At 41.9% G+C, this 22,433-nt stretch overlaps 2 protein-coding genes across 6 annotated transcripts in view; both read left to right on the top strand.

The window, feature by feature from the left end:
- aplp2 (amyloid beta (A4) precursor-like protein 2) overlaps nucleotides 1–1,831 on the top strand; it is a 56,222-nt gene extending 54,391 nt beyond the window's left edge. For all 5 annotated transcript variants that reach the window (XM_017437780.3, XM_025010994.2, XM_017437779.3 and 2 more), the window contains one exon: nucleotides 360–1,831. In XM_017437780.3, coding sequence (XP_017293269.1) covers nucleotides 360–461 — 102 coding nt within the window. In that variant the 3' untranslated portion in view covers nucleotides 462–1,831. The remainder of the gene's footprint in view (nucleotides 1–359) is intronic.
- Nucleotides 1,832–3,547: 1,716 nt separating this feature from the next.
- On the top strand, nucleotides 3,548–19,873 carry st14a (ST14 transmembrane serine protease matriptase a). The gene is made up of 19 exons (XM_017437788.3): nucleotides 3,548–4,026; nucleotides 6,330–6,489; nucleotides 8,075–8,205; nucleotides 8,285–8,355; nucleotides 8,938–9,092; nucleotides 9,203–9,238; nucleotides 9,897–10,128; nucleotides 11,223–11,359; nucleotides 12,096–12,196; nucleotides 12,301–12,413; nucleotides 13,252–13,382; nucleotides 13,458–13,565; nucleotides 13,678–13,785; nucleotides 14,571–14,687; nucleotides 15,821–15,943; nucleotides 16,091–16,283; nucleotides 16,862–17,133; nucleotides 18,401–18,537; nucleotides 19,171–19,873. Exons 1-19 carry the CDS (start codon nucleotides 3,982–3,984, stop codon nucleotides 19,327–19,329), a joined length of 2,529 nt encoding a protein of 842 aa, XP_017293277.1. The 5' UTR covers nucleotides 3,548–3,981; the 3' UTR covers nucleotides 19,330–19,873.
- The last annotated feature ends 2,560 nt before the right edge of the window (nucleotides 19,874–22,433 follow it).

Here is a 22,433-nt window from a genome sequence, read left to right as displayed (position 1 = left end):
CTGTCTGTCTGTCCGTCCACCTGTCTGTCCGTCCATCTGTCCATTTGTCCACCTGTCTGTCTTTGGACAGTTTCTCATCTGAGCTCTAAATTCCTAACCTTTAACACAGAAATGTCAAACTGCACAGCTGATGTGTCAGGGATGATCTCTACTGATTTCAAGGTCACGGAGTCAGGTGTGTGTGAGGGGAACTCATGTTTCGGATTTTGATCAGTCTGACCGGCGTACCTTGTCCAGTCAGTGGTTCTCTTGCTGTGTTTTAGCTGCGGCAGCCATCTTGGATTGTACTGACTCCCGTAGATGAACTCTGTCAACCAGCCGATGATTTCTGTCTCTCTCTTGTTGTCCCCGTCTCTCAGGTGGACCCCATGCTGACACCGGAGGACCGACACCTGAGCAAGATGCAGAACCACGGCTACGAGAACCCCACCTACAAATACCTGGAGCAGATGCAGGTGTAGCCGGAGCCTGGGCGGCGGCGAGCGGGGAACATACTACTGACCAATAACACAACGCTATTGTTGAAATCATTTCTACGCATCCAAACTGCATTTCCCGGTTTGTTCGGAAACAATCCTTAAGTAAAAACAAACTTCTACTACTGCTACTGTTGTACGATAGAGCTTTTTTTGATCATGTTTATTTAGAGACGTTTGCAAAACCTAAAAGGATTCGTTTAACATTTCTTCAGATGTTTTTTTATTGCGTGAGAGGAAAATCAGACTAATCTCGTTCATCTCCGGACGATTAAATAATAATCAGTGTTTTAATTTGTTCTTTTTAATCTCGATAGATTGCTTGTATATTAAGGTTCTTTGTACCAATTAAAATGTTTAGTGAAAGAAAAAAAAAAACAGAATCGAGGAAAAAAAAAATTTAAAAAAAGAAGATTTCTTTGTTATGATGACAGATATGAGATTTAAATATGAATATATAAGATTAGAAGTTTTTTTTCCACCGTTTGTTGTTCTTATTTCCCGGGGAGGAGGTGACGAGTCGGTTTAAGGTTTGCACAGACCCCCCCAGCTCGAAGAATGTTGTCACACAAACACGAGCTTTTTATCAGCAGGGAAGATGGATAAATTCGTTTGAATGTAATATGGAAGCTTTATTTCCCCCTGTTTGTTTTCAGGACGTTCCTTAAAAGGCGTCGATTAGTTTTATTTAGTGTCTGAAATGCTTTAAATTTATTTTTTTAAATAAATCCGGAGGGGGGGTGATGTGCATCCTCACCGTCCTATGGGTCCGAATTCGGGCAGAAATTTTTCTAATTTTAAGATTTTTGTTTTCCCTGAAAGTGCCAGGCCAGTCCTGGGTCAAAGCTTTTTTTATTTTTATTTTTTATTCTTGGAGCTGGAGGTCTGTGCAGGCAGAGATACAGAAAGACGAGGCTTAGAGAAAAAAAAAAAACAATTTGTGTGTTTTTACAGGTAAAGAACGACACAAACAAGTGAATCCTAATCCTCTTTTCTCTCTTAGTATTGTCCTTGTGCCTGTATAGTTGATGTTGCAATCATGGCTTTTATTTTTTTTTCCAGAGGACTTTCTGTGGTGTGCATTGTTCTTATATGAAATTATATGAAAAATATTTTTATTTCAGTTCTTTTGTTCCTCTTCCTGTGACAGTATATCCGTATGTGACTGTCTCACTATGCACCCAAACAGCTTCAAATCTTGTAAACTGCCTGCTTGATTGTGGAGGAGGACCGAGGACAATAATTATAAATATACATAATATTACTGATTTAAATAAAAAAAAGATTGACATCAATGAAAACAGATTTATGATTACAGGGGGGAGATACACGTCAATAAACTCACAACAAACAAACTTGTGTCTGTTTTTTATTTGTGGCTGGATAAAATTTAATGTTTAAAGCTTTATTTATTTATGAATTTTCCAATTATTTAATTCTGGTGGTAATTAAAGAAAAAATCTTGGAGAAAAAGGTGAAAGAATTCATCCAGGCTAGGCTAACGGCTATGCTAACGGCTTTGCTAACGTCTATGCTAGTGGCTAGCCAAACAAGGCCCTGTTTTTTTGTTATTCAGACTTATAAAACCAGTCTTTCATAAGAAAACGCTACATTAGATGATATTTAACAGGATGATGCTCGCAGCCTTTTTAAAATTAATTGTTTATAAACCTGAGAAACGGTTAAATAAGTTGCCCCCTGTTTGGCTAACCTTTAGCCTCTCCTGGACTGACGTTTACCCTTTTCTCCATGCTCCATAACTGATGTCGTAGCTGATAATTTAACTATTGTTAACTCTTTAAAAGAGCGTTACTTCAACATTAATCAGACTGTCTCTTTAGGCGTGCTAACACGTAAACATTGAAGGCCCTTTTTATCGTTTTTCTGTTGAGGATTTTTCTGTTTTCACTCACAGATTTGGAAAAGAAAACGATAAAACATCCAGTTCATACAAACCAAACCTGTGGCTCCACCATGAATCGTTTGGTGACGTTAGATCGTACGATATAGTTGAAACTCAGAAAAAACTATGAGAAATTTTCCCCCCATGGACGTCAATGGGAGAAAAGGGCGCCAGAACATCTATGGAGCTCCGCGGCTCAGACATACTTCACAGCAGAAACATCATTTAAAGTTTAAACAAGTCACAGAAAGCCGAACTTTACACATTTTGTTATCTTTAATAATTTTAATGTAAATACATTTTAAGTTTTATGATTTTTGGGAGATTTTTCCATAGAATGACACCTCACTCTTAGTTTTGAGCCTCTTTACAAAATTTTACTTCTTACTCGCACAATTTGTTGTAGTAAAAATACATATTATACATCAAAACATAGATATTTTTGTCTTCTTTCACCCGGTGTGTCTCTTTTTGCTGTAGGACTTACAGTTTTCTCTAAAATCCTCTCAGAGTGCAGAAACCACACACCCACGGCTTCCATACACTTCAGACGTATTTTAGTCAGAATTTTCTGAAAGTTTCTGTTTTAAACTTGTTATATTTTCTACATAAAATACTGTAGAAACGTAAAAGAATGTGGACGAGATCATCGGCCTTCTGCTGCTCACAGGTCCAGGAACTTTTTAAGAGCGGCCGCATGTTTGAGGCTTACTTTTTAGTTTTTTTTTTTCCGCCTGCCTTTATCAAGTTTGCTGTCGGGAGTGAGAGACAGGTGTGTGGTTACCGTGGTGACCATAATGAGCCACTAGCAGGTGGCTTTAACTGTCTTTGCGTCTCTTAAACCGTTCACACGTGAAAAAGTACTCAGATTACGATGAAGATACTTTTTTTTATCATTTATTTATATTTTTTCAGGATTAAATTGTGTTTCTGTTTTGGGGAGAAGACCGTGTTTTGTCTGACTGAAACTGTCTGGATGTAAAAAAAAAAAAAAAAGTTGAGATGAATCATAACTGAGTCATTGCTGGTTTCCTAATCTTCAACCTGACGCTGCGTCAGATCACGTGACTGTTTCTGAAAACGATGACGAAATAAAGTCAATAAATAACAAAATAAAAAGCAGACAGGTGATGTGAGAAGAGCTTCTCCTGAACTCTGATCCGAGGCTGTAAAACAGCCCATAATGTCCTCCGTTTCCCTGACAAAAAGCGGATTTGGTTGTTTGTTGTCCGCCAGGTAAGCAGGAAGTCAGGACAGGTGTCGCGGGGGGGGGCGGAGACACGCCCTCAGAAACCTGCAGGTCCCGGAAGGAAGGACTTGTTTCGTTCAGTTTCGCAGGTGAACCCAGTGTGATCAGAAACAACTCGACAGGAGGGAGGACTTCTCGTTTTCACGCACTTTGAATCCGTTTCTTCTCGTTTTGGTTCGTCTCTGAGGAGGAATTTCTCGGTGAGGTTCGGTCCTCCGGGCCTGCAGTTCGGAGAACTTCCTGTCGGCTCCATCTACTGAAACTTAAACACAGAAAGGAGCAGGAAAGGAGCGGCTTTGAGGGGATTAAAGTTTCTACATTTGGACATAAAGTCGGTCCAGAGCGCGGAGCTGATGATGGACTACATGGACAGCGGGACCAGATACACCCCGAAGCTGGTAAGATGGTGGCGCTGTTTCCTGTTTCCTGTTGTCCCGGAGCTCAGACCCGCATTGAGCTGGGAGACAAGGACCAACATGGCTCACTTTTTGTTTTTATTACACACAGATAAATAAAACAGTTGACAGGATGAGGGCGGCAGGGGTGGCGCCGAGAGGGGGCCGCAGGGGGGCCCAGTCCTCCCCATAAATCTCCTGCGCCCCCCTCATCCCCCCCAGACAGTCTTATAAGCAAATTTCCTAAACTACAAAATGCAAAATACTTTATGTAACATGGTAGGACTAAAAATAAATAAATCTACCATTAGATTTACAGCTGAACTTTATTTACCGTTAAACTAGCATCTGTTTTACTTTCAAAATAACATTTACTGTAAGACTAACTTCAGATTTACCATCAAAGTATCGTTGATGTTGCCGTTGAACTATTGTAGGGTTTATCATTAAAATATCTTCTGATTTACCATTAAACTAGCATCTGGTTTATTGGAAAACTGACGTCGGATTTGCTGTTAAATTAGCGTCAGAATTATTGTAGTTTAACACTAAATTCAGTGCTTGTTTAAGCTAACTTAACATCATGTCTAAAGCTAGTTTAACCGTAAATCAGACATTAATTTAACAGTAAATTCGACGCTTGTTTAACGGTAAATCTAAAGCTAGTTCACCTGTTAGTTTGACCATGAAACTAATGGCATCTTTGAATAATTCTTTAAATTGTTTTTGTTGTCTTTCGCCGCCGCCCCCACAAAAATATTTTCCTTTCAGGACTCTCCTAATTGGATTATTTTAAATCAATTAAATAAATAACACAACTCCCCCCCCCCTGGAGGACGGTCTCCAGTCGCTCGCAGACGTCTTTATCTGCAGAAAAACGTAAATAAAAGAGCCGAAGGAACCTCGTATTCGTTTCTCCTTCTCTTGAGGAGATGTGTGCAGATAACCGTTCTCGTCTCTTTTTTTGAAGCCGTAAATCACGCAGCGATTCGGGGGACAGATTGCCTAAAACAGATCGTACTTTTAGATTAAAAGCAGCTCTTTGTGAGAAAGTTAGGAACACATTCTTCAGGAAAAACCACCCAGAAAGGAGCGCTCACGCCTAGTTTCCTGTCTTGGACCTGTCTGTGTCCCGACCGTGACGCAGTTCCACCCCAGAAACCTCCGAACACATCGTGTCATCTTTTTTTCAGGTCGTCATCGTCGTGCAGTCGTTGTGCAGTTGTGGCTTGAATTCCTCCAGCGGCATGTTGCAACTTGTTCAATCTTTTGACACATTTGAGTTAATTACTCCACAGCATCGCGGCGTGACGTACAGTTCGTGGAAGATTTGACCTTCAGGGCACGGCGAAGCTCTGAAACTACGAACATCACGACTCCACGATGTTTAATATCTAGAATTCTGTTGTTAATGAGGGGAAAAGCAGCAGCTCTTTGTCCCAAATCTGGCAAATATTTGCTTAATGTTACGATTTGGATATCTTTAGTTTGTGCAAATCACATTTTTCTATTCTAAAGATACTGATTTTACGATATTAAACTATTTACAGTCCATAAAAGAGCCATAATTCGGTATATTCTGCTTATTTTAAACTGTAATGTGTGATCCTAATGTAACCCAGACATTATTAGAGGTAATTTATGTTCCATGAAGTCTCAGATTAGCCCTAAAATCAAACGTCAGCCTGTAATTAAAACCCTGGAGTCGTGCTTTCGAAGGAGCAGCACAGTTTGTTCTTGTTGTTCGGATTGAGTGTCGGCTTTAAACAGAAAGCGTCGCGGTCCGGTTGTCGTCCCGGAGTCGTAAAAAAAGTTAAAGCTGCTTGTTTTTCTTTATTAAATCACTCCTCGGCTCTTATCTGCTCCCCGGCCCGTCCGGCCTTTGTGTTTATGAGCTGTACTACAGTAAACAGCCAGGAACCTGTTCCCGGTCTGTGTTTTTTTTTTTTTGTTTTTTCTGTAACTCGCAGCAGGTTGGACTGGATCTTTCGTGGTGAAACCTTTGCTCTCACCTCCCCCGTCTCCTCGTCGTTTAACCACTTCAGGGCCGTGACTCACCGAGGAATTTTCCCTTTAATTTAATACCAAAGCCTGAAACTGTCCTCTCAGAGTTTTTACCCTTACAGCTGTCGTTAAATCTTTTATTTCCTCCAGTTGCTGAAGAATCGGCTTCTTTTATTCTTTATTTTAAGAAACAAAAAGCAGCTTCGGCGGGAACGAAGGGGGGAAAGGGGTTTGCAGCTTTAGATCTATGGTTAGTTGATATATTCATCCCTTTTTTCTGCATTTATTGTTTTGTTTTTCAGGACAAAAACACGGAGCAGGCTTTGCAGTTCCTGCCAGCGCCGGACAACAAGCAGTACGAGAAGAAGAAACACGGGAAATACATCGGCGCCGTGATCGGCGTGGTGATCTTTCTCGCCGTCATCTCCCTGATGACCGGACTGCTGGTCTGGCATTTCCACTGTGAGGAGCTCTTCTTCCTTTTTAAAAAACGTTAAAGAGACCCAACTGTTTGTTTGTCGCAGAGAGAGCAGAAGGAAAAGAAAATTAGCATTTAGGAGTCCTTCGGCTGATTTCTCAGGCTTTTAAATCGACTCAGAAACATCATTCTGGACTGAAAGAACACCACGTTAGATAATATTAAACCTCTACTTCTTCACACAACATTTTTTGTTTAGTTTGGGGCTAAAGTGTCTGTGCTGAGCGAAGGTTTATATCACAGCGTTCAATGTCAACAGAACATCATTTTTGTTTTTATAAACCTGAAGAATGATAAATAAAAACGTCCCTCGTTTGGCTCCTCCTGGACGAAGTTCAAAAAGTTCGGCTCATTCGTGAGATGGTTGCTCTGACTCTTAGTTTTTGACACTTCTTTATTTTATTTTTGTTTAGTTTTTATAATTTTGTTCACCAGAGAAATGGAGATCTCTTCAGTTTCTTCAAAACGTTGCTTCTTTTAGCTTTTTGATACTTTCAGCTTTTGTTTTGCAGCTTTTAGCATCTAACTGCTGTTTTACTAGCATTTATTTAGCCTTTTGCTACTACTAGCTTCTAGCTATCCTTTTGATACGTTTAGCTACTTTTACCATTTCTCTAAAGTTCTGCTGCTTTTAGCTTTTATCTGGCATTTCTTTAATTTTTAGCTTCTAGCTGGTTCTTGATACTTTTAGCTTTTATTTTGCAGCTTTTAGCTGGTGTTTTGCTACCGTTAGCTGTCAGTTAACCTTTTGCTACTTTTAACTTTTAGCTACCCTTTGGCTACTTTTTGCATCTGACTACCCTTTTGCTAATTTTAGAATTATTTAGCATTTTGCTATGTGTAGCTTCTAGCTTTCCTTTTGGTCCTACGTCCTTTTAGCTACTTTTAGCTTGCATTTTGCTACTAATACCATTATTTTACTGTTCTGCTGTCTTTAGCCTTCATCTAGCATTTTGCTAATTTTTAGATTAAGGCTAGCCTTTTGATACTTTCAGCTTTTGTTTTGCAGCTTTTAGCATCTAACTACTGTTTTGTTGCTTAGCAGCATTTATTTAGCCTTTTGCTAATACTAGCTTCTAGCTATCCTTTTGATACGTTTAGCTACTTTTACCATTTCTCTAAAGTTCTGCAGCTTTTAGCTTTTATCTGGCATTTCTTTTATTTTTAGCTTCTAGCTAGCTTTTTGATACTTTTAGCTTTTATTTTGCAGCTTTTAGCTGGTGGTTTGCTACTGTTAGCTATTAGTTACCTTTTTCAACTTTTAACTTTTAGCTACCTTTTGGCTACTTTTAGAATTATTTAGCATTTTGCTATGTTTAGCTTCTAGCTTGCCTTTTGGTTCTACGTCCTTTTAGCTACTTTTAGCTTGCATTTTGCTACTAATACCATTATTCTACTGTTCTGCTGCCTTTAGCCTTCATCTAGCATTTTGCTAATTTTAGATTCAGGCTAGCCTTTTGATACTTTTAGCTTTTTACTACTTTTAGACCATGCTTTAGCTACTGTTTTGCTAGAGTTTAGCTGGATTTGTTCCTGGCGTCACGTTTTCAGTCGTTTCTGCGTTCTCAGACCGTAAGGTTGGCTGGGTGAACAGGATGTACACCGGCACCATGAGGATCACCGACCAGTCGTTTGACAACGCTTACGAGGACGCCAACTCCACCCAGTTCAAAGCGCTGGCGAAGCAGGTGGTCGCGCAGGTAAGACCGCCAGCTTCTTGTCTCACATGGAACTGAACGAACCGTCAGTCGTCCTGATTTCCGCTCCGAATCTTTTCAGCTGAAGACCATTTACTCCAGAAGCCCACAGCTGAAGAAATACTACGTCGGCTCCACAGTTCACGATTTCAGGTATGAAAGAAGAGAGATCAGATCTACGGTGGCCCTGAAGTTCAAACCACAGCAAATCATTGGCCCGGTCCCAATCCTCGCCCTTCACCCTACGCCTCTCTATGAAGCGTGGACTCAGTCGAAGGGTTCGTGTGCGCAGGTTACAAGCATGCAGACGTTGGAGAATCGCACATTTAAAGGACACGAGGGTGGAAGTGCGAGGATTGGGACCGGGCCTTTAACCTACAGAAGGAGGCGGGAACCAGCGGGAGACACGAGACATCGCTGGCTGGACGGCGGCGAGTTTTTCTGTTTTAAAATGGCACCGGTGACCCAAACGTAGCTGCAGCTGCTGCTATCCAGGAATATTCAGAGTCAGGACGAACATACGAGGTGAAACGCTCGGGAATAATCGGTTTCAAAAGCCAAACGGCGCCGGTGTCCAATCAGAGACTCGTGTTTCCCTCCGGTTCCTGCGCCTCTCTGTAGGTTTGTGTCGTTGTTTTTAGTGATTTGCTCTTCAGGGCCTCCGTACGGATCCGATTCTGTTTGTGTTCCTAAAAACATGACGACGCCGTCGTTTCCCGACGTTTTCGTCCGCAGTGAAGGCAGCATCATCGCCTACTACCTGTCGGAGTTCCGGGTTCCCATGGGCCAAGAGGCGTCCGTTGACAAAGCGATGGACGACGTGGAAAACCTGGGAGGCAAAGTGCGATCGGCGGGAGGCCCCTTTCATTACGACACGTTGGTGAACTCAGGTGAAGCAGTTTGTCGCTCGGTTCTGATCTGCTTCCACATCCTGTGTGGCTGTTTCTTCTTCTTCTTCTTGTTTTTTTAACTCTTTTTATGTTTTCGTTTCCTCCTGCAGTTCTCGACTCCCGCATGTTGACGAGATCTTTTCAAAGTGAGTGATCGGTTTTTACAAATCCTCTTCTCGCCGTTTGATCGCATTTAGGTTCATGTTAACGGAGATGAGATGAGAATCTGAACGCTGACTTAGCATTATCGCTCGTTTTCCTGTTTTATTTTTATTTTGATTATGATTTTTGCAGTCTCACTACTCCTGCTTACTTTGCCCCTTTTAGCCATTTGTGTTTCAAAACGTTCAGCTCAACTTTTGTTTTTTGTGGGTTTTTTTTGCCACTTTTATAATTTTCTAAATACTTAACTTTATTTTGAAATATTTATTTTTCCCATAGAAGTACAACGGGACATCTCCAGTTCCTTCAAAAACATTTTTCTCTTTAAAACCTTCTTCAGCGTCCCGGCTCAGTTTTTACTACTTTTAGCTTTTAATTATCGTTCTGCTGCTTTTAGCTTCTAGCTACCCTTTTGTGACTTTATTCTTTTAGCTGATCTTTGCTGCTTTGAGTTGTAAGCCAGACGTTTTTTATTACTTTTATCTTTTAGCTCATGTTTTCTGCTTCCTTTAGCTTTAACAGCTTTAGTTATTATTAATTATCTTTTCTGATGTAAAAACGAAGCAGATTCTTGGTTATTATCAGGTCGTCTTTGTCTTCCTGCTGGTTTGTCAGCAGCTAAATGTTGTTTTTTTGTCTCAGGAGTTTTCAGGATTAAACACTTGAAACCCAACAAAGACGAGCATATCGAGTCCCCCGGGTTCCCCAACATCCCGTACCCGCCCAACACCATCTTCCAGTGGAGGCTGCGCGCCGACCCCGGCTACGCCATCAACCTGGATTTCGACACCTTGCATCTGGAGGAAAACTGCAAGAATGACTTCGTGAAGGTCTACGACTCCCTGGCGGCTATGGAAAACCGCGTCATGGGCGAGTAAGTCTGCGTCCTTTTTGGTTTGAAGCTGGAAGTTTTCATTTTTCGCCTGGATTCATCTTAAAGCTGAGATCTTAAATCGTTTGAAACGAGCCGTCCTTGGAGAAATGCAGACCGCTCGATTTTCCTGTTTGCCAAGATTAGCTGCGGCCGCCATCTTGAATCGGGTTGACGCCGACTCTCTGAAGGTTTCGTTAAAATCCATGCAGCGGTTCATGAGATATTCTGCTAACAGACAAACGGGATCGACGGCAGCAGTAGAAGCCAAGGAAGCTTGTGCAATCTGTTGGCTGTGGCGGCCATCTTGAATCGGGTTGAGTCCCAAAGTTAAACAGCTGTAGACGTTCATCCAGTGGTTTATGAGACGTGTTGCTAACAAACAGACCCGAGCGATTACATGATTGCCCCTCTACTCAGGGGCGGAGCTAGAGGGGGGCTAAGATAATTCAGCTATAGTCTCAGCTAATTCAGCTATGCTAATTCTAATTTAGTTATAGCTTAAGCTAATATTAATGGTAGTTCGGCTATAGTTTCAGCTAATTCAGCTATGCTAATGCTAATTTAGTTATAGCTTAAGCTAATATTAATGATAATTTGGCTATAGTCTCAGCTAATTCAGCTATGCTAATGCTAATTTAGTTATAGTTTGAGCTAATATTTATATTAATGATAATTCAGCTATAGTTTCAGCTAATTCAGCTGTGGTAATTGATACCCCCCCCCCCTTCATGGCCCCCCCAGCAGTAAAAGTTTAGCTCCGCCCCTGCCTCCACTATGGTGGCTGATTTAGAAACACGTGAGAGCGTAACTGCTCGGCCGTAAGACCAGCATGCTGTTGGAAAACCGTTTGAATTCCTGCAGGAAGGACTTTCCTGCTTGATAAAATTCCTCGGATGCCCCAACTTGCACATTATTGTTTGTTTTTCTCTTTTTTTCGGACGGCTAAATCTGACGCTGTATTCGTCTTCTTTGGGTGAATAAAGATATCGGACATGTAGAACCAACTTAACTTGTATTTTATTACTTACATCACAGCGACTGCCGTATGTCTGTATTACCCTGATGGATTCGTGGATAAAATGTGTTTCCTGCAGGGTGTGTGGAGAGTATTTACGCAAAGAGCCTCTGACCTTCCAGTCCTCTGGAAATGTCATGCTGGTGACGATGGTCACGAATAAAGATAAGAACTTCCCAGGATTTCACGCGAAAGCCTTTCAAACTCAAATGATCGGTAAGAACCTTCTCATCGGTGACGTTGATTGAAGATCTTTGTGTGAATCCTGATTCTGCAGACTTCATTTCATTCAGGAGATGGCTGCCATGACTTTTGGCTTTCAAAACTTTGAAACTGTTCAAAATATTCAGCCAGACCTTTGCTACTCTTAGCTTCAAGCTAACCTTTTAATACTTTTTAGCTTCTGGCGACTTTTTTTGCTAGTCTTTTGCAACTTTTAGCTTTTTCTATCTTAATTTTAACTTCTAGTTACCAGTTTTCTCCTTTTAGCTAGCCTTTTGCTACATTTAGCTTTTAGCTAGCCTTTTGCAACTTTTAGCCTTTGCTTTTCTACATTCAGCTTCCGTTTCCTTACTTCTAGCTTTTAGCTAACTTTTGATACTTTTATTTAGCCTATTGTTACTTTAACTTTTATCTAATTTTTGATTTTTTTCAGCTAGTGATATGCTACTTTTAGCTAGCCTTTTGCTACATTTAGCCTTTGCTTTTCTACATTCAGCTTCTGTTTCCTTACTTTTAGCTTTTAGCTAACTTTTGATACTTTTATCTGGCCTACTGCTACTTCAACTTTCAGCTAATTTTTGATTCTTTTAGCGTCTGCCTATCCTTTTGCAACTTTTAGCTATTAGCTAGCCTCCTGCTACATTATGTTCTGCTTCTTTTATATTTCCCAGCTGTAAAAAAGCTGATTGTGTCGTTGTTTTAATGAATTTTTATCCCATTTCTTTCGTAGCTGGCTGTAATCAGAAGTTTTCCGGTTTACGGGGCTCCTTCTCAAGTCCAAACTTCCCAAACTACTACCCTCCAAACACGAGATGCATCTGGGAGATCGAGGTGAGACGCAGGGCTGTGTGTTCGGTTTCTTACCGGTTTCACTGCTGTGGTTCTTCTCCTTCACCCTACTTTCTCTTATTTTATTTTTATTCTTTTTCTTTAAGGTCCCTGAGAAAAAAGTGGTGAAGGTGACCTTCAAAAAGTTACTTTTGACCGAACCCGGGGTGGAAAACAACCCAAAGTGTCCCAAAGACTACGTGATGATCAACAATGAGAGGTGAGCTGAAAGTTTTCTGAAATAATCAGAAACCTTTTTGGTTAAAACCTTGAAAATAACATGATGCACAAATCAGTCCCTCCAAGATTTCGTGGGCATTTTTTGTGATTGTTGTGGCTAAAATGCCTGATTTCACGGGGCATTTTCCTAAAAGTTGCGTTTTTTTTTGTTTGTTTTTTTTTACTAAAATCAATAAAAAAAAACTATAACTTTTAATATATAAACCAAAAATCCTTCCTAGTTTTGTAAGATAATTGCCAACAAACACTGACATTCTCAAAAGGTGCTTTATTTGAGGACTTTGATAGCTTCTAAACTGACATTCATGAGCATTTCTGGATTGTCCCTGGTCTGCAGGAAGTGACGTCACGTGTCTTCTTCCTGAGTTATTTGGGGTTATTTTGTATTCCACGCTACACAAACCCACAAAGAAGAGACTAGACCGCAGAAACGGTGGCGAATCACTTCAGAAACAATAAATATTGGCTTAAAGTTGTGGTGTTTTGGGCAAAGTTACGATTTCGCAGGGTTAGCTTAATTTTGCGTTAATAGTTGCGCAACATCGCAAAATCCTGGAGGGTCTGACAAACACAAGTGTGTGTTGTGAGTGACTCACGTCAGATTGAGTTTTAGCCATTTTTCTGCTGTCTATTGTTGATTAGATGTGGCGGCCATCTTTAGTTAATGTGTTAATCAGTTATAAATCCATGCAGTGGTTCATGAGATATTTTGGTAAAAGAACGAAATCGTCCGCCTTCGCCTTTTGGCTCCAGGTGATTTAAAAACAAGGATCGTGAAGGGAAACACGTGAGTCAGTGCTCCTGTGTTTTATTTTCAGACTCTGTGGAGACGACACGACTGGGCTGCTGACCAGAATTGGTGAAAGCAACAAAATGACGGTGACCTTCGTGTCCGACCGCTCCTACGTGGACCACGGCTTCGACGCAACGTTTGAAGCCATCGACAGCAGTGAGTGTCTGAGCTGCCTTCAGATCGTTTCCTGCCTCCAGGAAACGGTTCTCATGTCGTTTGCTTCGTCCGCAGAATGTCCGAACCAGTTCGAGTGCAGAAATAAGAACTGCATCAATTCCAGCTTCACGTGCGACGGCTACAATGACTGTGGCGACATGAGCGACGAGATTAACTGCAAAAGTACGGTTTGCTCTGGTCGTATTCACGCCGTTAATTCCTTTTTTATTGCCCTGTTTATAAATGAAGCGCCCGGCTGTGGAAGTAAAGTTTTTCTGATCGTTTTCTCCGTCAGCGTGTAAGCCGAAAACCGTCACCTGCAGGAACGGATTCTGCAAGGCAGAAATGTGGAAATGTAACGGAAAGGATGACTGCGGAGACAACACGGACGAGATGGGCTGCGGTAAGACCCGATTCCCGGCGCTTCCGTACGGTTTTTACTGTCGTTTAAAGAATTGTCAAAAGGTTCGTCTCGGTCGGGCGTGGCGGCCTGAGACGTCTGGTTTATGTAGCTTTTTATTCTTTTTATAATATTTATTTACAAAAAAATCCTCAAATAAATACGCTGAGATCTCTTCAGTTCTTCCCGAAACGTTTTTCTCTTTGCTTCGGCGTACTTGCTTTATTTTTGTCTTCTTTAGCTTTAGCTTTTAGCTCCTGTTTATCTGATTTTTAACAGTTCTGTCAAATTTAGCTATGGTTTTGCTGATTTTAGCTCTTAGTTAGAGTTTTGCTGGTTAAAGCTTTTTGCTACTTATTTTACACATTTGCCAGTTTTGAGTTTTATTTACCATTTTGCTTGTTTTAACTTTTGGCAACTGTTTTGTTAAGTTTAGCTTTTAGCTATGGTTTTTTGCTTTTTGATACTGTTCTGCTAGTTTAAGCTTTTCGCTACTTTTTGACACTTTTTATCTTATCTTTTATATATTTTAGCTTTTAGCTGCTGTTCTGCTGTTTTTGCTTTCTTTTACTGTTATGTTTTTGCTACTGTTTTGCTCTTTTTTTATCTTTTAGCTGCTGTCTTGCTGGTTTTAGCTTGTGTCTTGATCCTTTTAGCTTCCATTCAGCTTGTTTTAACTTGGAACAGCTCAGTTTCAGCTTCTTTTAACGGCAGCAAACTTCAGCGGAGTCGCGCCGCGTTTCCGCAGGAAAAGGCTCATCTTCCTGCTTGTTTGTGTTTCCTTTAAGGTCAGTGTAAACCCGGAGAGTTCGTCTGCAAAAATAATAAGTGCATCTCTGAGAAAAAAATCTGCGACAACACGAACGACTGTGGAGACAATTCGGATGAGTCCAACTGTGGAAGAGGTGAGACTATGGGATCATCTTATCCATCGAATTTGTGCCTCGTCGCTCCTCCAGCCTCCTGTCTTTCATTCGGGTGTCAATAATGAAATATTTTACACTTTTTGGCTCCTAAACTAGAAAGTCCAACAAGCTAACCAAGCTCTGTCGGATCAACCTGACGGCTCCTTTCACCTCAGGTGTCAGGACTAAAACTGATCCCCTTACAGCCGCTGCCTCAGTAATGGCAGCCATCAACATGGCTGCCCAGACTCCCCTGCTTCCCTTAGTCTGGCTGAAACCTGATGACAGATCTGTGACTCGGGGTGTCCCGGTGTTTCGTCGCGGACAAATCGTGCCTGGCCCACGAGTCCGTCAACAAAACTCTACAGTCAGCATGAGCGATGAAGTCTCCAGAAGGTGCAGCCTGTCAGCCTCTGAGGAAAACTCCCAAACTGGGGGCTCCAGGTCATCATGGCTGACTCCAGGTGGACTGGCAGAAGAAACCCGGGCTGTGAGATGAGCTCAGCTTCATCTAACCAGCATCTCTCTGCCTCGTCTCTCGGCGTGGAGACGATCCACGTCTCTCGGTTTGGACTAAAAGCTGAAATGAGCCCCAAACTCTGAATTTAGCAGCTGATAAGACACCTTTACTGGCTACTGAGGGTGCCAGGCGAGGTCTGTTCGGTGCTCCGTGTGTCACTCTGGAGGGTAAATTAGGTTTGTAGACTAACGGTTATTATTTAAGAAAATCTGATGCTGATATTGATGTTTTCAGCAAAGCACCCTTGTATAATGTCGCTTTGCATTGAACTATAATTTCCAAACAAACGATGAACGTAATTCCACGTCCTTTGAAGTTCAGGTCCTGATAATCTTTAGTTAATGGCAAAACATTAGACTTCTTGGCAGAGTTTAGTTTGTTTGTTTTTCCTCAGAAATCTGTGGTCGGCTGCCATGTTGGCAGTAACTGAGAATAACACGTAGCACCTACCAAGATGGCGGCACGAATCGTCCCCTCGTTGCTGCCCTGTGGTTCATTCCAGTGTGTTTTTATGCCTCTGATCGGAGAGGTGAAAATAAAGAGAATTACGTGCTGGAGGAACTCGTTCAGGATGTTTTCAGTGAATTTAAACTCGTTTTTTTCCTCCTACCAGGCTCTTCGGTGCTCTGCACTGACGGCACGTACAAATGCAAAAACAACAAGTGCATCAGGAAAGTGAACCCGGAGTGCGACGACGTTCAGGACTGCGACGACGGATCCGATGAGGAGAACTGCGGTGCGTCTTTTTAAAACGCGCCGAGCATCCAAACCTCTCTGTGATCCTCCTTGTTGGGCGCGTTTTGGTCAAACCGGTTTTTCACTTCCACCTGTTTCACAACAAGTAGCGACAGGCTTTCCTCTTATCGGCTGTTTGTCTCTGCAGACTGCGGGCAGAGACCTTTAAGGACGTCGCGTATCGTGGGCGGGATGGAAGCGGATGACGGGGAGTTTCCGTGGCAGGTCAGTCTCCACGCCAAACTGAAGTCCGGCACCACTCACGTGTGCGGCGCGTCCATCATCAGTCCGACGTGGCTCATCACTGCCGCTCACTGCGTTCAGGACAGCGACTTCGCAAGGTAAGAGTTTCTGTTTCTGCTTTAACGACTGAAACCACCTGCTTCGTGGGGCTCCTGTTGAAGGAATGCATGTCGCCCGCCACCTTTTGTGCCAGAATGTTAAACTAAAACCCTCCTGAGGATGACTCTGAGCTGCCACCACACCAGATTTTATCGGTTGTAGATGTGCTGCTGCTGGAGTAAACTCTTTCAAACTGAACCATCTGATAAAGTATAAAACTTTAAGTTCTTTGAATATTTATACAAACCCAACTGGAAATTCACTTGTGTGTCTTTAAATGTTCAGGAAACATCTTAAAGGGAGTAAATAAAACTTTTTTTTTTATTTCTGAACTCCGTTTGAGGTCTTCAGTTTGAATTTTAAGCTGCATACGTCGGCTTTTTTGCACCTTTTTATTCTGTTTCTGAATGAGTTTCATGTCTGGAGCAGAATTACAGCCCTGGAGAAATAATTTAAATTATTTAGTTGATTTGGAGAGCAGCTCTGAGTCTCTGGAAGTTCGGGTCTCAAACTGTATGTGTTATTTTTGTATCTTTACATAAACTGCTCGTTTTTCTGTTTTGTCGTTTGTCCTCAGACTTTCGAAGCCCAACAGCTGGGTGGTTTACCTCGGCCTTCACACCCAGGGAAAGACCGAGAGTCCCGCAGTGAAGAAGAACCTGAAGACCGTCATTCCCCACCCTTATTACAACCCGTACACCTACGATAACGACGTTGCCCTGATGGAGCTGGACAGCCCCATCACCTTCTCCAACCACATCAAGCCCATCTGCTTACCGGCTCCGCAGCACTTGTTTAACGCCGGTGAACCTGTTTGGGTCACAGGATGGGGACTCACACGAGAAGGAGGTGAGCACGCACACCCACCCACACACATGTTATGTCTCTCTATCTTTGCAGGGACTTTCCATTGACTTCCATTCATTTCTACACCCTAACTACAGCCTAACCCTGACCCTTACCCTAACAATTACCAGTACATAGCTAACCCTAAACCAAACCTAAACTCAATTCACACCTTAGTCCTAAACTGAACCCCTAACCCAAAAACATCATTTCTCAGAGCAGTTGGTCCTCACAAGGTAGTATATGTTAGGAAAACTGTCCCCACAATGTATCAAATACATGGCCACACACACACACACACACACTCCAGGTCTTAAAGCTCAGTTCAGATTATTTTTCGTGTCGTCGTTCTCGTCTAATTATGAGAACTTAAATCCAGGGTGATCAGTCTACGGCCCTGAAGCGACCTGCAGAAGACGACGTGACGTCCCACGCAGCACGCCTTGTTCACGGACGTAAATATGGACGCTACAGCTGTCAGCGTTTGTGGGTCGATTCTGAACTTGTTCAGTCAGAGCCGAAAAAATCAGTGGTGTCCAGTCCTGGTCCTGGAGGGCCTCCGTCCTGCAGGTTTTAGATGTTTCTCTGCTCTTCAGCAGGTCTTCAGGCTCTGCAGAAGCCTGTCACTCAAATCAGGTGTGTCAAATGAGGGAAACACCTAAAACCTGCAGGATGGCGGCCCTCCGGGACCAGGATTGGACACCACTGGACTAAATGATCGTCCGCCGCGCTCGTTTCGTCCGGTGTTTACATTTAATCTCGCCGCTTCCCGTCTGCTCAGGTTTCTACTGAAAGTAGAAAGAAACTCGAGTATCGATCCCACCGCGCTGGTATCGATACGATCCGGCACCAACGACGGTACCATACGGATGGCAGCAAGAAGGTCGTGGGTTCGAGCCCCGGTTTGGACCTGTGAGGAGTTTGAGTGGATTTTCTCCAGGCGCTCCGGTTTCCTCCCTCAGTCTAAAAACATGAATGTTGGGCTGCCTTCAGGCCCTGGCCTCTTGTGATCTCAGTGGGATTTGTCTGGTTAAATAAAGGATAATAAATGTTGGTGTAGATTCTCAGTCATCCGGGACGTTTGGAGTTCAGAGCTTAAAACTGCTTGACGTTGATAACAATGATATTAACATCTGGATCGATCCGGATCCCCCGCGGGACGAAATGCGACTTGAAAGTTTTATTTGACGGATCAAAGAAAAGCTCGGGCTTCGACGAGTCCTGCGATGTTGATGTTCTGATGATCGTGATCTTTATTTATTTATTTCAGGAAGCGCTGCAAGTGTCCTCCAGAAGGCCCAGGTTCTTCTGATAGATAAAACAGTTTGTGACAAGTTGATGGAAGGACAGCTCACGTCCCGGATGGTGTGTGCTGGAATACTGGAGGGAGGAGTGGACGCCTGTCAGGTAATAAACCCGACTCCCCTCCTCTTCTTTTATGTTTTAGTCTTTATTTGTGTCCGTTTCTCTCTTTTTCTTCTTCCACTGAGACTATTTTACAAAACTGTCCAAAAAAAAAACCAAACAAAAAAGAAAATCAGGGTAGAGAATTTTACTTGTGTCACTTTTTAGTAGTTTAATAGATTTAAAAATCTTAAATCTTAAAAATCTTCAAGCTAGTATTTGTTTTGCCAAATAAAAATCTAAAAGCTTGTTGACAAAAGAATAAATAAAAAATCAGTGATGCACAACAAAGTTTACAAAAAGAGATCATAAAACAGAAAAACTCATCTGGAGTCTTTAGAAACATTTGAAATCTCCACAGAAACTTTAAGTTTATTTGATAACAATAAAACAAACTATTATTCCCTGAAGGGATGCATATCGCCCGCCACCTTACAGCCAAAGATCCTGTCTTCAGAGACAGGGAGGACTCGCACCGAAAAAGTCTTGGAGCTCTTAATTTGTACTGAGATTTCTAAACCCTGAACAACTTTTATTATTATTATTCTTTTAGTTTGAAGAAAAAGTGTCCACGGAAATTAAAAACACAGGAAGTGTGATGTCACGTGTCTGTCTTGTGGCACGTTTGTTCTTCAGGGGGATTCCGGCGGCCCTCTGACCGATTTGACCGGCAAACGGGCGTTCCTGGCCGGAGTGGTGAGCTGGGGCGACGGCTGCGCCCGCAGGAACAAGCCGGGCATCTACACGAGGGTCACCAAGTTTCGTGGCTGGGTCAAAGAGAAGGCCGGAGTCTAAAAACGGGTCAAAACGAGACCGAAGGAGATAAACTGAGCGGAGGATCATTGCTTCTTTCAGACGCCACTCTGACTGACCATCTGGTGGATTCGGTGGACTTTACCTCGCTGCGGAGGATTCAACAGCAGCCGCTGCACATCTTAGACTCGCTGTGATCGGTTTCAGCAGGATGGGCTTGAATTAACTGTCTTCTATGTAAATAAAAGTTTTATTTTTTGTGTATTTTGTAGCATGCATTGATGGCGAACACGTGTTATTTTTAGATACAGTTGTTACACAGAGACATATCGTTTTAATCTGTAAATTAAAACCTAAATGACATCAACATTTTGCTATCTTACCTCCTATGGATTGCCATTTTAGCAGAAATTCCTTGAAAACTGAGTGACGTGATCATGAACGCCCTTTTATTCCCTTAGATTTTTTTATTGCTTTTCATGAGCCTGAAACGATAAAATGCCACCAAAGGTCCTGCAGATAAATTTGTCTCAGTAAGTGTGTTTAATAGCAGATGTCTTCAAATAAAATGTTTTTATAACCTTCAGTGTAAGCAGTTGTTTCTTTATTTTCTCTTCATTTTGATCATATTTAATTTAAATTCATATTTAACTTTAAGCTCCCAGTTTGGCAGAAAAACTGCTGACTGTCAGAAAGTTGTGCTGCTGCTATTTCTTATTTCCATTATTCTTTCTTCTGTGTTTATAGTTTGGTGGCCACAAAGTGCTAAAAAAATAGTTAATCAAAACAAAATCCATGTTTTATGACAACAAAAAACACTTTATTGTAACACTTATACAGTTTTGTTTTGAAAGGGGAGTTGGCAGTTTTGTTTAGAATTTTGTAACTTTTTATTGTTTATTAAAACTTCTTGTTTTGCATAATTTCATACCAGGAAAATTATGTAATAAAATCAAAAAAGTAAAATTTGACCGTGTGATTTCTGAAACAGACCTAAATGTTTTAATGCAAACAACTTTCTCAAGTAGAAGATGTTAGAAGTGAATAGATAAGACTTTGTTTTGTATCTCAGACTTATAGCTTACAGTATGTCAGAAATCAGAATAATTTGAAATATTTCTTTATTTTTATTTTTCATCTCAGTGGCGATAGTAGGTAGTGATTTGCATTTCATCACTTAATTTGCTCTGTTCAATTGAAAAAGGTTTATTAATATTATAATAAATATTACTATTTTACCATCAGCTAAATGTAAACTCCATATTTTAATTAGCAAATATTGTTTTTAGAGCTCACAGTTGGTGTACCATTTTTGCCAAACTAAGGGAGGCCACAACCATCAACTGAACCACCCCTTTTTTAAGCTAAATACTGTTTTTATTATAAATTTTTATAAACTGTATGTATTTGACTTTATTCTATTACCATGCATTAGGTTTTTAGGTTAGGTTAGACTTTATTTTTCACCTAAAAACTCAGAAATAAAGCAAAAATAAACTTCCTTCTCGATTTTTTTCCCCCTTTAAGTGGCCTTAATACGACGCTGTAAACCATAAAACGTGACGCTTTGAGACTAATAAAAACCCAACTTCGCCTTTGAAAGACAAACATTGATCAGTTTATTTGTTTATTTTATTTTTTATTGTTTTGTCCGGGCACCGGAAACGTTGGCATATCAAGTTTTTACCGGACGGTTTTAAGGAACGGAACGGAAATGGTCCTGTCGTATTATTGTTCCCCTGTTAGTAAGCGAAATTGCGGCTTTATTGTAGTTTTTTCACCAGTTATTTGTTGTTCTCAGTCTTTTCTTGTAATTATCCAGCGACGTGCAGCAGTTTATGGGATGTTACGGACTTGTGTTCGCTTTGTTTCGGATATTTAAACAGAAAATATTCGTGTTTTATTTATGAATCTAAGCTGCTCATCTGGGGGGTTTTTTCACTGCAGTTGAACAGGTTTATGAAGCTGATGCATGTCAGTAAAACTGAAAACAGGTGTTTATTTATTAGCACCGACCTGAAGTCAGTGTTCTGGTGTTGGAGGTAACCTCCAGTAAAAATGGACTCAGGCAGGAGGAGAGACAGCCGGAGTTGGGACTGGGACAGCCCTCAGTGTCGAGCCCAGCTGGATGAGATCTTTTTCCGTGAGAATGACTACATCCAGGCCGGCAGCCCAGAACACAAAGAGTTCTGGGCTTTCTTTGACCGTTTCCAGAGGTTCAGAACAAAAAGAGAGATGTCTGGTTCTGGTAAAGAGACCAGAGAGGAGGGGAAAGCCAGGAGAGAGACTGAAGATCTTGGTCTCCCTAAAGAGTACGACGCTCGGTACCGGATTAACGTGTCTGTGTGTAGCAGGGACATCGAGGAGAGGCTGGGAAAGTCGGAGCACAGAAGCAGGCAGAGGTCCTCGGGACCAGGATCTCAGGAGGTCTCGGACTGTCGCCTGGCTCTGCTGCACTTCCTGGACTTCAGCCAGAAGCAGAGCTTTGGAAAGCTGGCGAAGCTTCGCCGCGAGCAGAAGAACCTGCCCATCTTCCAGTACCGGGACCGGATCGTGGAGCTGGTTCGACTTCACTCTGTGGTGGTGGTGGCAGGAGACACGGGCTGTGGGAAATCCACCCAGGTGCCACAGTATCTCCTGTCAGCTGGCTTCAGCCAGATCGCCTGCACGCAGCCGCGGCGTATAGCCTGCATATCTCTGGCAAAGAGGGTCAGTTTTGAGAGCCTCAATCAGTATGGATCAAAGGTAAGTCATGGAAGTTCTTAACCTCATTAAAGCTAAATCTATACATTTATACTACTTATTTTAAAGTATTAATTCAAAACAGCAAATGAGATCAGGGGTGGAAATTAGCACCCGCCACTTCAAATATTTACCCGCATTTGGCCAGTGGCGGGTGCTAATTTCCACCCCTGATCTCACTGGATTTGATCAACACACACGCCACTGTGGCGGGTTGGCAATTTGAACAGAAAAGGTGTTATTTGTCCTCTTGGCATATAGGGGGCAGCAATGTGCTCGAGTTGCTGCTGTTACGTCGAGCCGCGTTCCCCCATCAGATACGGTTCCCCCTGCGTCTCCGTAAATAATGACTTATCTATTAACAGAATTGTTTAGAGGGGCAAATATTTCTCATTAAAAAACAA

The sequence above is a fragment of the Kryptolebias marmoratus genome, linkage group LG2 (genome assembly GCF_001649575.2).
Source record: "Kryptolebias marmoratus isolate JLee-2015 linkage group LG2, ASM164957v2, whole genome shotgun sequence".
In the NCBI taxonomy this organism is placed as follows: Eukaryota; Metazoa; Chordata; class Actinopteri; order Cyprinodontiformes; family Rivulidae; genus Kryptolebias; species Kryptolebias marmoratus.
This window is presented reverse-complemented; position numbering and strand designations above follow the sequence as displayed.